Here is a 17,623-nt window from a genome sequence, read left to right as displayed (position 1 = left end):
TTGTACCTTTACAACCCCTTTAATAATGGCTCAATACAAAATGTACAACATTTTACAACAGAATAATACAATTATCAATGCAATAAGACTGTTTAATAGCTACCAGCTTCCTTACCGCAGGAATAATTTACAGTGAGATATTTGATGACGCCGGGTAGACAAGGACTTCCAAAATGTTTGTCGCTGACCAGCATTCGACACCTCTGCTTCCCATAACACCGATGTGCTAGGACTTGCATTGCAGAATATGACAAACAATCTGCAGGGATGAAGGCAACATCATTAAGATAATGGATCAGGCCTTGGATGGATAGCAGATAGCGAGCAAATTTAATGAGGATATACATAAATGGCAGCCATAGATAAGCCAGCCTCTTACAGAGAATAATGGACTTGTGCAAGACTCCACCTTCATTTTCTCTTTTTCAACCCTTATTTTCAAACAGGAGAGACTGGACAACATTGGGCTAGATTCAGCAAGGATTTACGCCAGCGTATCTATAAATTCAAAGCTGCGCCGGCATATCTTCTTTCTGTATTCAGAAAGCAAGATACGCTGAAATTAGGCTAAGATCCGACTGGTGTAAGTCTCTTACGCCGTCGTATCTTAGGGTGCATATTTACGCTGGCCTCTAGGTGGCGCTTCCGTCGCTTTCGACCTAGATACGCCGATTCACAAACGGACGTGCGCCCGGCGGAATTTTTTACGTCGTTTGCATAAGGCTTTTCCGGCGTAACGTTGCTCCTGCTTCTATGAGGCGTACGCAATGTTAAGTATGGACGTCGTTCCCGCGTCGAATTTAGAATTTTTTACGTTTTGTGTAAGTCGTTCGCGAATAGGGCTGGACGTAATTTACGTTCATGTTGAAAGCAATGACGATTTGCGGCGGAATTTCGGTCATGCGCACTGGGATTCTTTCACGAACGGCGCATGCGCCGTTCGTAAAAAAACGTAAAATACGCGGGGTCAACAATAATTTAAATAAAACACGCCCACATCATCCCCATTTGAATTAGGCGGGCTTACGCCGGCCCACATACGTTACGCCGCCGTAACTTAGGGCGCAAGTTCTTTATGAATACGAAACTTGCGCCCTAATTTACGGTGGCGTAACGTATACGTTACGCCCGCACTAAATTACGCAGGGCTGCCTGAATCTAGCCCAAAGTCTTCTTTGAATGGGGTAACTATCTTTTCTACTATGAGACACTGGTTAGTTCCCCCAACAAACTCCCTCACCTAAGCCCTACAACACAAATCCTTAAATGAACTTTTTACGCATGACTGACCAACCAACATTTAACCTTACGGTAACATGTAACCCATATCCTATCCCAGACCTTTACCTCTAACCAACAAAACCTGATTCTTAACCTGAGCTGATACATCTTGTAGGCCATTTTAGAATCATTATTTTAACCAGTTCCGGACCGCCAACCGCACATATACTGCAATAGCGCGGGCCGGCTGAGTGAAACAACATAACTGTACGTTGTCCGCGCTCCCTAGTCTGGGGCACACGCGTGCGCCGCAGGTGACCCGCTACAGTACTTTGTATTCAATTGTACGCAGATGATTGGCCTACGCTAACATGGAGAAGGAGACACTGCTCTTTATTTACTTTCCCCTTCTGTGTTGGTAATGTTGAACTATACAACTCTCCTCCGACCAGCAGGGGGAGATCCCGGTTCAGTGAATATATAGACCCTAAGGGGGAGTTCCAGGCATTTTTAATGTTTATTAAAAGTCAGCAGCTACAAAAAGTGTAGCTGCTGGTGATAAAGATACCCCCTGGCACAACTCCAGGCATAACCCATTCTGCCTCTGATTCAAATTCATAATAGTAAAGCATGCAGACAAGAGGGAAATTCAGTCTACATCCTCCACCATCCCAACAGCAAGAAAGGCGGAACCTTTATTGGTATCGTAGCTTTATAGACAGAGTGACATAAGCAATCATCATTCATATGGGTACATCTGATTGGTTCATCAGCATATAGGCCCGGATTCACAAAGCACTTACGCTGACGTATCTCGATATACGCCGCGTAAGTGTAACTATGCGCCGTCGTATCTGTGCGCCGTGCCCACAGAACTAGATACGCCTGAAAATAGGCTTCATCCGACCGACGTAACTTTCCTACGCCGGCTTATCGTGGGCGCATATTTACGCTGGCCGCCTCATTGCAAATATGCAAATGAGGGAGATACGTTGATTCATGAACGTAGTTGCGCCCGGCGCATAATATACGCGGTTTACGTAAGGCTTACATCCAGCGTATAGTTATTCCCCATCTATGAGGCGCAACTCAAGCAAAGGTATGGACCAGGGAACAGCCGTCGTATTTTACATCGTTTACGTAGTAGTACGTGAATAGGGCTGGGCGTAGGTTACGTTCACGTCGTAGGCAGTGATTCGACGTAGCTTAGGGGGAAGTTTCGACGTGATTCTGAGCATGCGCACTGGGTTGCGTCCACGGGACGGCGCATGCGCCGTTCATTTTAAGTACTTGCCTGTCACTCGGCTCATCATTAGCATGGGGTCAAGCCACATTAGCATGGCTCACGCCCACTTCCACCTACGCTGGCTTACGCTGAGGAAACCCAGCATATATTTGACAGCGAGTGCTTTGTGAATACTGTGCTTGGCACTCTGCGCTACGCCGGCGTAGCCTAAAAAAGATACGTTACGCCGGCATAAATATGCGGCAATGAATGTGAATCCGGGCCATAGTCTTCTCTTGTTACATGTCCCTCTTGCCACAAGGTCTTTCACTCAGGAAAGAGGGGGTTGATTATGAGTAGGGAGTAAAAAGACATCTGTTTTCAGTTTTACTTCCCCGGGCTGAGATTTAACTCTATAATGACTCTTTTAAGGACAATAATAGTATTGTAATGTAATGTCTGCAGAGGCGCATTGCGGGTGGTATTACCGCGGTTTCCCATTGTTTTAAATGGGAAGGAGCGATGAAGGAGCGGTATACACGCCGCTCCTCTCACCGCTCCAAAGATGCTGCTTGCAGGAGATTTTTTTCTCTCCTGCCAGCGCATTGCCTCAGTTTGAAAGCCCTCAGGCTTTCACATTGAGAAGGCTGGTCAGGAGTTTTTCAGGCGGTATAGCAGCGCTATTTTTAGCGCTGTACCGCCTGAAAAACTCCTCAGTGTGAAAGGGGCCTAAATCTAAAAATTGCACAAGAAAATTGTATAATGTATGATTAGCCTCACCATACCTTGTTCTGCACTGTGTCTCTGTGTGGAGGTAACCATCTTGGTAGGAGCAGGGCTTTGTTTCTCCAGTCGGAGACTCCAGCAAGGAGAACAGTGAGCAGCACATTACCTTAAATATCACATTAAGGCTCTGTCTCCACCAAGTCGTGCAATTTTACCGCATTTTTTTGCCGCGATTTTGATGTGACTGGAAACAATGCCTGTGTATTCTTGAGGTCTATGGACCTCTAGTCGCCTCAAAGTGGGACCAAAGTAGTGCAGGGACTACTTTGAAGTCGCACAGATATGAATGGTACTTATTGGAAATCATGGGGAACGACTTGTCATGCGACTCTGCAGTCCCAAGTCGCATAATAAGTCACACTAGTGGAAGCCGAGCCTAAAGCTATACAGCTATGAGGTTGTAGAGATAGGAGTGCCTAGGCACACTACCATACCACAAAGTGCTATTTTTTCAAGAGGAATTCCAGACAAAAGGTAAATATTTCAGGGTAGGGTAGGCTTAGGCACAATCACATTTCTAAATGTTCTCTATAACAGAAAATCTTTACATCTTGAGTTCAGTTCCACTTTAATGCAAAGTAAGTTATGGCGTGACACTGAAAAATAACAGTGCTAAAGATCTGTAGAATAAAAGTGTCGGAAGGAGCGCGAAAGATAAAAAGAGACAGAAAAATGTAACTCCTTGAACATCATGTCGTGTAAAACACAGATGTACCATCCTGTACAATATATATTTATTTAACATATTTACTTAATACAGCTCGGAATATTTTCATTCCTCCCAAGAGACTAAAAATGAAGTCTATGATGCGATTGAATAGTCTGCTTATTCCAGATTGTGACTGCTGAACTCTGAAGTCGCGTCTGCCTTGTTTTTGTTCTTACACCAAAAAAATGGGTTCAGATGCAAAAGTTTCCACGTTTCAGACGCAAAACGCAGCAAAACGCCGCTAAACGTGGCAAAACGCGGTACCGGCGTTTTGTTGCGATTTCGTTTAAAGGTGACCTATTTTTTTACATTAGAAATCTCAAAAATGATGGCAAATGATGAAAAACCATTAAAAAAACATAAAAAAAAAACTGTAATTGCTTGCATTGCATTGTGGACAACCCACAACTTGTGGCAGGTGTTGTGGCAAGGTGACGTGGCAGGTGATGTGACCAGGTGACGTGGATATTCCACAACTTGTGGACAGGTGACCTGGTCAGGTGACATGGCCAGTGGACATTCCACAACTTGTGGCAGGTGACGTGGCCAGGTGACGTGGCCAGGTGATGTGGCAAGTGGACAATCCACAACTTGTGGCAGGTGACGTGGCCAGTGTTTTTTGAGCTTAGGGAGGGTCTTATGATGTTTCTTAACTAAACGCTTATAAACGCAAATGCGGTAAAACGCAGTGAAATTCGCGGCAAAACTGGCGTTTTTAAACGCCGGTTTTAGCCTTTAAAAACAGGTGTTTAGCAGAGTTTGCACCAGCGTCCCGTGTGCATGGGGCCTAAGACACTATATCCAACATAACAATTCCATCCGTTTGGCACAAATTGTGCTGCAATGATGTAGTGGATCAATGCGTTTCGCCTATACGTTGCTTCATCGAGATCCACTTGATTGTAGTGTGTTGGATATGATGACTAAATATCCAAAAAGTTCTAAAAATCACCGATATCACAGCATAATGTAACACTGCAGAAGAGGAAAATATGCCCCAAGAATAGGATCCTAAGAAATATCCCCCAACACTCAAAGTTGAAAGAAAAGCTTTGATTATTAAAAGCACATGCTGAATGGGGAAACCTGATATTCCATATATCCCGATAATAATGCAGCGTACACGCGATCAGAATTTCCGACAAGAAAAGTTTGATGTGAGCTTTTGGTCGTAAATTCCAAACATGTAGGCCCCATCGGACATTTTCTGTCGGAAATTTGAGAGCTGGTTGTCAAATTTTTCGACGGGAAAAGTTTTTGTCGTCAATTCTGATCGTCTGTATGCAATTCTTACGCATAATAATCCTACGCATGCTTGGAATCATTGAACTTAATTTTGCGTTCTTGATGTTCGGAATTTCCAACATTTCGGTGACCGTGTGTATGCAACGCAAGTTTGAGACAAAAAAATCCACGTTTTTCTTGTCGGAAATTCCGATTGTGTGTACATGGCATAAATGTGTTGGTCCACTTAAGCCCCATACACACGGTCAGACTTTTTGACAAGAAACTTCAAAATTAGCAGGTTTTTCAAAAAAATCAGACTGTGTGTACGCTCCATGGGACAAACTTTTTCGATTGTCATCGGACAAAAGTTGGCTCTGCAAACGGACAAACTTTTCGGCAACAAAAGTACTACGGTGCAAAATCCTATCGTGTGTACAGAAATCCATCGGACTTTAGTCCAAAGTACAAACATGCATGCCCAGAACCAATGTTAAAATAAACCAACATTAGCAGAAGTTGACCAAAAGGTGGCGGTAAAGAGCAGAAAAATCACGTGATTTTGGGAAAGTTTGCAGAAAAAGTCCTGCCGTGTGTATGCTATGGGTGTACCCGGCCAACTCCCTTCAGACAAAAATCCACGGAAAAGTTTGTTTGAAGTCCGATCGTGTGTATGAGGCTTAAGGCCACGTACACACGACCGAACATGTCCGATGAAAACGGTCCGCGGACCGTTTTCATCGGACACGTCTGCTGGGAGCTTTTGGTCTGATGTGTGTACACACCATCAGACCAAAATCCCCGCGGACAGAGAACGCAGTGACGTAGACGACACCGACGTTCTCAAACCCGGAAGTGCAATGCTTCCACGCATGCGTCGAATCAATTCTAGCACGCTAAGAAACTTTTGTCCGCTGGAAACCTGTCCGCCAAGCCGGAAATCTGTCCGCTAGGCCCTACACACGATCGGACATGTCCGCGGAAACTGGTCCGCAGACCAGTTTCAGCGGACGTGTTCGGTCGTGTGTACGAGGCCTAAGGCTTCGTGTACACGGGACATTGTTCAACCTCTCCTGAACGATTTAACTTGACAGCTATAAACCGGCATCTAAAAATGGCCGTTTAGCCACGTTTGCATGCCGTGTTTAGCCGCGTTTGCGTCTAGAAGCGTTTGAATTTGTTTTATTTATTTTTTGGTTAAAATGAAAAACGTCTGTAAACTAAACGCTTTTTTTGGGGTTCCAGAAAAAGCCTTTTAAACTCAACTGCCTAGAAATGACTATAGACGACCCTGTGTACATGTACTGATAAGATAACATAGAGGAGAGTTCAGGAGCAGTTGAAAAAAAATGCCCAACTGATCCTAAGCCCTGGGTACGATTTGGAACGATTTGAGATGCGATTTGACATGTCAAATCGCATCTCAAATCGGTGGCAATTGTCGGCAATGCGACGCCGCATCTGCGATTTCAAAAAGTAGTTCCTGTACGGGCCGAAATCGCAGTAAAATCGCGCATTTTACCGCGATTTTGAATTCGCAGCAGTGTGAACCTAGGCTAAATGTCCATTTACCAGCAGCAGTGTACATGAGGCCTTAAGCGGCTTCACAAATTACATTTCTCCAACGTATACATTCAATGCACCAAATACAGTATCTCTTGTGTCTCCATAGACTGGTACTTTTACTCTCGCTACGTGTCAAAAAAACATGGAGGATCGTCCAGTCTTTCTTCTGATTGATTGGATATCTTTAGGATCTCAATTTGGGCCATCAGGTACCCAACTCTTTTGAGTCTCATTGCAAAATCAAAAACAGAGATCATATATATTTTGTATGCTTACAGTACACACAAATGTCTCACACAGCATAGCAAACATTTGGGAAACGGTCTCAGCTGTCTTGTTACCCAATGATTGGCTATCTAGAATGTCCTAACCTTGATGTGAAGCTTTCCTGATCATCCTATACTTGATTGCTAAAAGGCATGACCATTCTGATAAAAAAGAAACATTTGCCAACCTTTTCCTCCTTATCAAAACAGTCCATAGAATATCAGACTGTAGATGGATTTGGCCCCTCTTTTGTGCCTTTAAAATCTTCCTCTGTTTTGGGAAGGGTTTTCACAAGATCTTGGAGTGGATCTGTGGAAATTTGTACCCATTCAGCCAAAAGGGCTCACAAGAAATTTGTGAGGTCAGATACTGATGTTGGATGTAAAGACCTGGCTTGCAGATGGCATTCCCGTTAATCCCAAACATGTTCCAAAGCAGGGGTGTCAAACTCAATTTCATTGTGGGCCGCATCAGCATTATCATTGCCCTCAAAAGGGCCGGTTGTATCTGTTAAGCCTCGTACACACGGTCGGACATCAAACAAACTTTCCCTTGGATTTTTGTCCGAAGGGAGTTGTCCGGTCACACCCATAGCATACACACGCTCTGACTTTTCTGCAAACTTTTCTAAAACTTTTCCAACATCACATGGTTTTTCTGCTCCTTTCTGCTCTTTACCGCCACCCTTTGGTTAACTTCTGCTATTGTTGGTTGATTTTAACATTGGTTCTGAGCATGCGTATTTGCACTTTGTACAAAAGTCCGATGGCTTCCTGTACACACGGTCAGACTAGGCACCATCGGACTTTTGTTGCCGAAAAGTTTGTCCGTTTGCAGACCGAACATTTTGTCCGATAAAACCCGAAAAAGTTGGTCCGATGGAGCGTACACACAATCGGACAAATGTGAAAACGTTCAGATTTTGAAGTTTGTTGGCAAAATGTCGACTGTGTATACGGGCCTTAAGATTAGATGTCCAGCGCATCCCTTCCCCTTACATTAGATGTCAAGAGCCACTCCAACATGAGCACTGGGGGGACGACAGAGGAGCAGGGGGGAGGGGACAGACAACGGACTCAACAGCTATGGCCTGGGAGTTTCTCACTTCTGCCTAATCTTGTCCCATAAGGGGGGGCACCAAACTGATTCTTTGCCCCGGGTGAAATAATGTCTAGCTTCCCCACTGGTACTGCCTATAAGAGTACCAGTACCAGCCAGTCTACTCTAATAAAGTAGAACGGCTAGTGAAGGGGGAGAGGGGGTTTGGGTGGCCGGGGAGGGGGGGTTGCGGGAGTTGTCCGGCCGCCATGCGAGAGGCCTGTCAAAGTGGGCCGGTCTGGATGAAGTCCAGGGCCAAATTTTTGTCCCAGTCCAGCCCTGCCCCCAGGTGGAGAACCACTGTTCTATAGATTGTTTTGATAAGGAGTGTAAAGCCGGCCATAGACGGGTCGAATCTCGGCCGGTTCAGCAGGGACCAGCTGAGATTTGAACCATGTGAAGGCAGGCTGATTGTACCCAGGTTGAACGATCAATCAACCTGGTTACAACCAGCCTGTAGGATTGTCCATGCAATTATTGCTAGCGGTTATAGTGGCTAGCAATAATTATTGTGTGTTCTCCCACCCGGGATGGCTCCCCCCACCAGGAGAACACAATGGCTTTGTGGGAGGGATTTGAGCAGTTTGGGTTAAGGGGTAGACAAATGCTTTTTTTCCTTTTTTTTTGCTTTATGAATTTTTTCCCACACACTTTTGCCCACATTTTGTGTGTGTGTACCTGTGTAGTTCTGGAGGCCAGTTCCTATAGACCCTATTTGTGATATTTTGGTCAAGCTAAAATTTTACATTTACCAACGTCATGATCAGATATTTCCTTTGCACTCACCGTATGGCATCCCTTGGTCCTTATCCGTGGAACACGAGTTCTTTTCATGGGCGAAATGACCATAGACAGCGGAGTAGATGTTGAGTAATTTGGGCTCCTTACAATGAAGCTTCAGCTCGCGGTTTTCACAGACAGATGTGGATTTATATTCAGCTATAAACAGAAGCGCACACTAAGCAAACAGTCTGAGCAAACATTGGCGTTCTATATATAAAGCATGGAGCATAAAACAAAACACAATATACAGCAGACGGGAGGATCATTGCATGGCATACAGTTCTTTGGGATGTCACACATCTGTGCTCACTTGGCAAATATCCTACATTTCAATATTGCAAAACTGTCATCACGCAATAAAAGTATCATAGTTGCCAGTTATGCTGTTTCAAGCTTGGTCTATGTACACAGGAAATCAAGGGAAGCATTACTTTTATGTTCCAGAAAAAAAAAAAAAGTTTGTTATTTGGAGAATGGAACTAAAATAATGCTATAAAGGAACCAGTGTCTGGAATGACAGAGGCAGCAGGTCAGGCTCTCTTTATGCTTCATGAATTGTTTCCTGTACAAATATCTTTGCTAACCTCACATCTGCTCGGTAGAAAAAATAGCCGAGATAGACTGATGGACATGAAGGGCAGCCATCACAAATTTTGGGGCAGAGAACCGGGGGGGGGGGGGGGGGTGCTGACGGAAAAATACAAGTGTAATCTCTTCTCTCCTGGCGCGAGATAATAAGCGGGAAAGGGGAGGGGGTGGGGTTTGGGGCCCTGGGGTCCATCGGGCCCCTTAGGCCTTGTACACACGAGAGGACATCCGCTGGAAATGGTCTGAAGGTAAATACCCTGAAGGTAAATACTTCCACGCATGCGTCGAATCATTACGACGCATGCGAGGGATGGGAGCGGACGGACTGATCCGGTGAGTCTGTACAGACGACCGGATCAGTCCGCTGGACTGGATTCAAGCGGATAGATTTCTTAGCATGCTAAGAAATTTTTATCCGCTGGGAATCCGTCGGCTGGATTTTTATCCGCTGGGAAATGTCCGCTCGGACGTACACACGACCGGATCTATCTGCTGGATCTCATCCGCGGATCAATCCCAGCGGATAGATCCGGTCGTGTGTACGGGGCCTTACAGGTTCAATGCAAAAAAAAAAAACGGGAGGGGGCCAGCTGGGCCTGTAATGGGCCCTGGGGAACATTGGGCCCCTTACAGGTATAATGCAAAAAATATATAAATAAAAAAGTGGGAGTGCGGCCAGCCGGGCCTGTAAGGGGCCCTGGGGACCATCGGACCCCTTACAGGTGTAATGCAAAAAAAAAAAAACGGAAGGGGGGCCAGCCGGGCCCCTTACAGGTGTAATGCCTGTATCCCCCTGATGGCGGCCCTGGTGACCTTCAATAATGGAATCAGAGACGAGTCAAATGTATGTTCTTTTCATATACTGTATACATATACTGTTGTGTACTGAATATAGTCAATTTGTCTGGCTGTAGAATAGGCCCATGACGGTTCTAATGATTCAAGTGGCTCCAAAGGAACTGCTCAACCCCCAGGCCTAAGATAAAGTATTTTTTGCAATCATCGATTAACCCCACTTGTGTTTAGGAGGAGAAGCCTACAAAGCATTCATGACTGTAGATCGCAGTTTGGAGAAACTAAAGCCTTCAAACAAGCCTACGCTTAAAGTGGTAAATAGGTCTCTCCAGGAACCTTAATAATGGCCGGCATAACCGCTTTACAGATGGAGCTCAGAAATGTAAAACAAAAGAGATACTCCCATAGTGCAGTACTTCAAAATTCCAAATTTAATGATGTAAAAAGATTGCACTTACAAAATAAAAGCTTCGAAACAGCATGTCTTTATACTGGAACCGCGGCGTCCCTACGAGCTTCCTGGTTTGCTTGTCTGTCAATCTCCTGGGAGGTGTAGAAAGATGATGTCACCGTCGTAGGCCCCATCCTTTGCGTTTCGTCACAAAAGAACGTCGTCTGGGGATTGGCCAATCCCCAGAAGATTTCTGGAGCGTGTGTACGGGGCTTTAGGCCTCGTACACACGATAGGTTAACCAGAGGACAACGGTCTGATGGACCGTTTTCATCGGTCAAAACCGAACGTGTGTGGGCCCCATAGGTTATTTAACCAACTTGCTTTAAATTTAACCGATGGATTCCTAACCGATAGGTCAAAACCTTTAGTAGGCACGACCATCGGTTAAAAATCCACGCATGCTCAGAATCAAGTCGACGCATGCTTGGAAACACTGAACTTCATTTTTTTCAGCACGTCGTTGTGTTTTACGTCACCGCGTTCTGACACGATCGTTTTTTTAACCGATGGTGTGTGGGCGCGACTGACCATCAGTTAGCTTCATTGGTTAACCTATGACAATGGTTCTTCAGACCATTCTCATCGGATGGACTGATCGTGCTTAAGCCTTTGTAATTGCGGGGGGGGGGGGGGGAGCTGCAAGGGTAAAATTTGGCTTATCTGAATCTGTTGCTTCACCCCGTGTGCTTATAGTACAGCTTCACATAGGCCTGGTTCACGCCTATGCATGTTGTGACCAGAACTGTGTGGACTGCAAAGAGGGAACCAAACACATGTAAAAGTGAATAATAGGTTTATTAAGGAAAGTGAATATAAATAAACACACCACCAATATCAAACTGTATACAATAAACCCACAACAAGACAGGGACCCACAAACAGCAACAGACAAACAAGCAAGAACAATAGAAGGGGAATACCGAAATCATAAACGTAGCCAGGCCGGGGTCATACACAGGAGATCAGCAGATGGGGGCAAGGAGCAGGACAGGACAGAGGCAAGATGGATGGGATCAGGCTGCAGGGCAGGGATACAGGGTAACAGGCTCAGGATCAGGATCACGGGTATACAGGGAAGCAGGATCAGAATCAGGATCACAGGTACAGGTCAGGGCGCAAGGAAGATACCAGGGCAAGTATGTGAATGCTTGCCAGGTATTTATACACACACCTGTAACTAGCCTTAGGTGACGCCTGATCGCAGGAGGTGATGTCTGCTCCATACTGCCAGGAAACACCCGCTGGTGGACATTGGTACTGCGGCCCAAATATCTAACTGTGACACCAGCAGGTGAAACCTTTCCTGACACCATTGAACATGGTCTCCTATGGGCCACATTCACATCTGTGCATCTTCCACCGGTTTCTCCTGCAAGACAACGGACACCTCCAAAAAATACAAAATGCATCAAAAACCGCTCAAAAAACACAAAATGCACCCGGAAAACTCATCAACCACAACCTGCTTAGGTGTGAACCAGGCCTCAGGATAATCCAGAAATGTTGTGTCCCAACTCCAGTCAAAATTTTATTTTAGTTTTGCAGTCTTTGTCTCCATGGGGGAGAGTTCTCCTCAATTCCTGTGCAAGTGACCAAATAGGAAGTGAGCAGAACTACTCTTATGCCCACCCACATGCCCGTACACACGATCGGAAATTCCAACAGCAAAAGTCCAATGTGAGCTTTTGAACAGAAATTCCGACCGTGTGTAGGCTCGGAAATTTCCGCCAACAAAAGATTGAGAGCTGGTTCTCAAATTAAAATCCGATCATCTGTAACAATTTTCTCGGCACGTCGTAGTGTTGAACGTCACCGCGTTCTTGACGGACGAAAGTTCAGAGAACTTTTGTGTGACCATTAGGTAGATTCACAAAGGGCGTCCTAACTTTGCGGCGGCGTAGCGTATCGTGTTTACACTACGCCGTCGTAAGTTAGCGAGGCAAGTACATGATTCTCAAAGTACTTGCCTGCTAAGTTACGGCGGCGTAGCGTAAATCGGGCGGGCGTAAGGGCGGCTAATTCAAATTTGGCTGAGGGGGCGTGTTTTATGTTAATGGGGCTTGACCTGACATGGATTGACGTATTTTACAAACGGCACATGCGCCGTCCGCCTACATATCCCAGTGTGCATTGCGGCTAAGTACGCCGCACGGGCCTATTGATTTCGACGTGGACGTAAATCCCTATTCACGGACGACTTACGCAAACGACGTAAAATTTTCGAATTTCGACGCGGGAACGGCGGCCATACTTTAACATTACTATTCCAACTATTTGATGGAATATCTTTAGGCCTGATAATGCGTTACGTAAACGGCGTATCTGTACTGCATCGGCCGGGCGTACGTTCGTGAATAGGCATATCTAGTGATTTACATATTCTACGCCGACCGCAATGGAAGCGCCACCTAGCGGCCAGCCTAAATATTGCACCCTAAGATAGGACGGCGCAAGCCGTCGTATCTTAGATAGGTTTAAGTGTATCTCTGTTTGAGAATACACTTAAACTTAGGTCGGCGCAGATTTCGAGTTAGGTCGGCGTATCTACCGATACGCCGGCCTAACTCTATGTGAATCTAGCTACATGTGTATGCAAACCAAGCTTGAGCGGAATTCCGACGGAAAATCTGGTCGTGTGTACGGGGTATTAATTGGGAAAATGAAGGCAGTTGGGCAGAGCCGTATTCTTAAAGCGGGAGTTCAACCATTTCTTTTTTTTTTTCCCCTTAGCTTCCTGCTCGTTCGGTCTAGGGAATCGGCTATTTGTGTTAAAATATGATCCGTACTTACCCGTTTTCGAGATGCATCTTCTTCCGCCGCTTCCGGGTATGGGTCTTCGGGAGCAGGCGTTCCTTCTTGATTGACATTCTTCCGAGAGGCTTCCGACGGTCGCATCCATCGCGTCACTCGTAGCCGAAAGAAGCTGAACGTCGGTGCGGCTCTATACTGCGCCTGCGCACCGACGTTCGGCTTCTTTCAGAAAATCGTGACGCGATGGATGCGACCGTCGGAAGCCTCTCAGAAGACTGTCAATCAAGAAGGAACGCCCATTCCCGCAGCCCATACCCGGAAGTGGCGGAAGAAGATGCATCTCGAAAACGGGTAAGTACGGATCATATTTTAATACAAATAGCCGATTCCCCTAGACAAAACGAGCATAAAGCGAAGGGGAAAATGTGTAGGGTATGGGTGAACCTCCGCTTTAAGTCCAAAAAGTCAAGCCCCTAGTAATTAAGTAGAATGGGTTCTAGATGGGAACACAGAGGAATGTTTTTGGCTGCAAAAAGGTAACAGAAAGCAAGGTGAAGTATCTCTTCTTGGAACTTTTACTTTTAAAATCTAAATTGTCTGACAGGTTCCCTTTAAGCCTGCAGCTTGCACAGCGGAGAATCAGAGCGGCGTGTACAGGTGGTACATGAATCGCTATAGTCTTCACTTTCGGATCAGATGCAGGGAAACGAGTCCTTGGTCAGGTGCCAGCGACAGTTTTAAAAAAAAAAAAGAAGAAAATCTCTTTCTACTGTTGTAAAATAAGCCTTTTCAGCACTGGCAGAGAGTACACACTTGTTTAATAGGATTATTCTCTCCATTCAGGCAGAAGACAAAGTCCTTTTTCATGTAGTGTAATCAGCACAATACTCCTGAAAACATCTTGAGTATAGTTGTATCCACACAGGGCAGACAGCGGGTATCTGCTCGGAGGATGACATAACCGGGTGTGGGCCGGCCAGGAATGGGCTCTCAAAGGGGAAAAGTTAGATTTAATGATCTTTCAATAATGTCTGCTCCACTTCTGTCATTAATCTTCCTTTTCTCAATGTGTTTCAGCATTGACTGGGACAGGCAGAAGCCCACAACACACGTGTACCATTTATTGGCCTAGAAGTGTATCCAAACAACATCCTTATGCCCCGTACACGCGGTCCGACATTCCGCCAGCAAAAGTCCAATGTGAGCTTTTGGTCGTAAATTCTGACTTTTGCTGGCGGAATCTCCGACAGCTAAAATTTGAGAGCTGGTTCTCAAATTTACAAACTTTGGGCCAAATCCTCAAAAAACGGGCTTAACTTAACTTTTCCGAGTTAAGTTACACTGCCGCAAATCTCCCAAGTTAGGTGTCGATCCTCAAAGCACTTACCTGGAAATTTTCGGCAGTGCAACTTAACTCCGTCCGGCGCAAGGCGTTCCTAATACAAATGGGCGATTCCCATTTAAATTAGGCACGCTCCCGCGCCGGACGTACTGCGCATGCCCGTGACGTCATTTTTCCCGACGTGCATCGCGTGTTTTTACGATACGCCGAGTTTTGAGGATCGTGCCGGGTAAAAAAAGTTGCGTCGGGAAAAAAAAAAGATACGGCGGGAAAAAAAAAAAAAAAAAAACGCGTCGCGAGGAAGAAGGGTCTACTTTTACAAGGTGTAAACAGTTTACACTTTGTAAAAGCAGCCCTAATTTTACACATGCAAACTAAAACTTACGGCGAAAAAACGAAGCTGAAAAGCTTTGTGGATCGCCGTAAGTCCTAATTTGCATACGCTAGGCGGCATTTCGACACGAAATGCCCCCAGCGGCGGATGCGGTACTGCATCCTAAGATCCGGCAGTGTAAGTCTCTTACAGATGTCGGATCTTCTGCCTATATTTGGAAAACTGCTTCTGTGGATCAGTTCCAAAGATAGGCACAGGGATACGCAGGCGGAACAGCAGATCCGCCTGCGTATCTCTTTTGAGGATTTGGCCCTTTGATCGGAAATTCGGCTCATCTGTGGCAATTCCGACGCACAAAATGTTGACGCATGCTCGGAAGCATTGAACTTTGTTTTCTTGGCTCGTTGTAGTGTTGTATGTCACCGCGTTCTTGATGGGCCAAAGTTCAGAGAACTTTTGTGTGACCATGGGTATGCAAGCCAAGCTTGAGTGTAAATCTCACAGAACACTGTTCAATCCATCATCTGAAAATGGAAAGAGTATGGCACAACTGCAAACCTGCCAAGACATGGCCGTCCACCTAAACTGACAGGCTGGGCAAGGAGAGCATTCATCAGAGAAGCAGCCAAGAGGCCCATGGTAACTCTGGAGGAGCTGCAGAGATCCACAGCTTAGGTGGGAGAATCTGTCCACAGCACAACTATTAGTCGTGCTCTCCACAAATCTGACCTTTATGGAAGAGTGGCAAGAAGAAAGCCATTGTTGAAGAAAGCCATAAGAAGTCCTGTTTGCAGTTTGTGAGAAGCCATGTGGGGGACAGAAAACGTGGAAGAAGGTGTTCTGGTCAGATGAGACCAAAATTTAACCTTTTGGCCTAAAAGCAAAACGCTATGTGTGGTAGAAAACTAACACAGCACATCACACTGAACACACTATCCCCACTGTGAAACATGGTGGTGGCAGCATCATGTTGTGGGGATGTTTTTTTTCAGCAGGGACAGGGAAGCTGGTCAGAGTTGATGGGAAGATGGATGGAGCCAAATACAGGGCAATCTTATGCCGCGTACACAAGATCAGACCATCCAATGAGAACGGACCGATGGACCGTTTTCATCGATTAACCGATGAAGCTGACTGATGGTCCATCGCGCCTACACACCATCAGTTAAAAAACCGATCGTGTCAGAATGCGGTGACGTAAAACACAACGACGTGCCGAAAAAAAACGAAGTTCAGTGCTTCCAAGCGTGCGTCGACTTGATTCTGAGCATGCATGGTTAAATTTAAAGCAAGTTGGCTTTTTTTTAACCAATGGTTAAATAACCTATGGGGCCCACACACGATCGGTTTTGACCGATGAAAACGGTTCATCAGACCGTTGTCCTCTGTTTAACCTATCGTGTGTATGAGGCCTTAGAAGAAAACCTGTTAGAGTCGGCAAAAGATTTGAAACTGGGGTGGAAGTTCACCTTCCAGCAGGACAACGACCCTAAGCATACAGCCAGAGCTACAATGGAATGGTTTAGATCAAAGCATATTCATGTGTTAGAATGGCCCAGTCAAAGACCAGACCTAAATCACATTAAGAATCTGTGGCAAGACTTGAAAATTGCTATTTACAGACGCTCTCCATCCAATCTGACAGAGAAGAAAAGAAGAATGGGCAAAATTGTTCCTCTCTAGATGTGCAAAGCTGGTAGAGACATCCCCAAAAAGACTTGCAGCTGTAATTGCAGGGAAAGGAGGTTCTACAAAGCATTGACTCCGGGGGGCGCCATACAAATGTACCCCACACTTTTCACATATTTATTTGTAAAAAATGTTGAAAATCATTTATCATTTTCCTTCCACTTCACAATTATGTGCCACTTTGTGTTGGCCTATCACATAAAATCCCAATAAATACATTTACATTTTTGGTTGTAACATGAGAAAATTTGGAAAATGTCAAGGGGTATGAATACTTTTTCAAAGGAAGTGCAATAAATGTTTGCTTTTGGGTTTAGCAATTTAATGTTATTGAGAATGACCTTTCCTTTTCAATCTGCAGTGATGTAAATCAATGCAATATGGCAACCTGGAACCATTCTGTACACTGATGGTCTCTGGTGAGGAGCACAGAGCCCAGAGTTGGGCTTTAATCTTATGAGCCTAATCTTCTATCACCCCATTTATCTTCTGCAGTAAGGCCGCGTACACACGATCGGTTAAACTGATGAGAATGGTCTGATGGACCGTTTCATCGGTCCAAACCGATCGTGTGTGGGCGCTATCGGTTATTTAACCATCGGTTAAAAAAAAGCCAACTTGTTTTAAATTTAAAAATCCACGCATGCTCAGAATCAAGTCGACGCATGCTTGGATGCATTGAACTTCGTTTTTTTCAGCATGTCGTGTGCTTTACGCCACTGCGTTCTGACACGATCGTTTTTTTAACCGATGGTGTGTAGGCACGACTGACCATCAGTCAGCTTCATCGG

The 17,623-nt window shown here is 45.3% G+C and overlaps 1 protein-coding gene across 3 annotated transcripts in view; it reads right to left on the bottom strand.

Annotated features, from left to right (window-relative positions):
• The window catches only part of EVA1C (eva-1 homolog C), a 127,737-nt gene that overhangs the window by 15,478 nt on the left and 94,636 nt on the right, over positions 1 to 17,623 (bottom strand). For all 3 annotated transcript variants that reach the window (XM_040338873.1, XM_040338874.1, XM_040338875.1), the window contains exons 4-5: positions 8,883 to 9,035; positions 116 to 259 (exon numbers count right to left, since the gene is read on the bottom strand). In XM_040338873.1, coding sequence (XP_040194807.1) covers positions 116 to 259; positions 8,883 to 9,035 — 297 coding nt within the window. The remainder of the gene's footprint in view (positions 1 to 115; positions 260 to 8,882; positions 9,036 to 17,623) is intronic.

This window comes from Rana temporaria, chromosome 2 (assembly GCF_905171775.1).
Source record: "Rana temporaria chromosome 2, aRanTem1.1, whole genome shotgun sequence".
NCBI lineage: Eukaryota > Metazoa > Chordata > Amphibia > Anura > Ranidae > Rana > Rana temporaria.
This window is presented reverse-complemented; position numbering and strand designations above follow the sequence as displayed.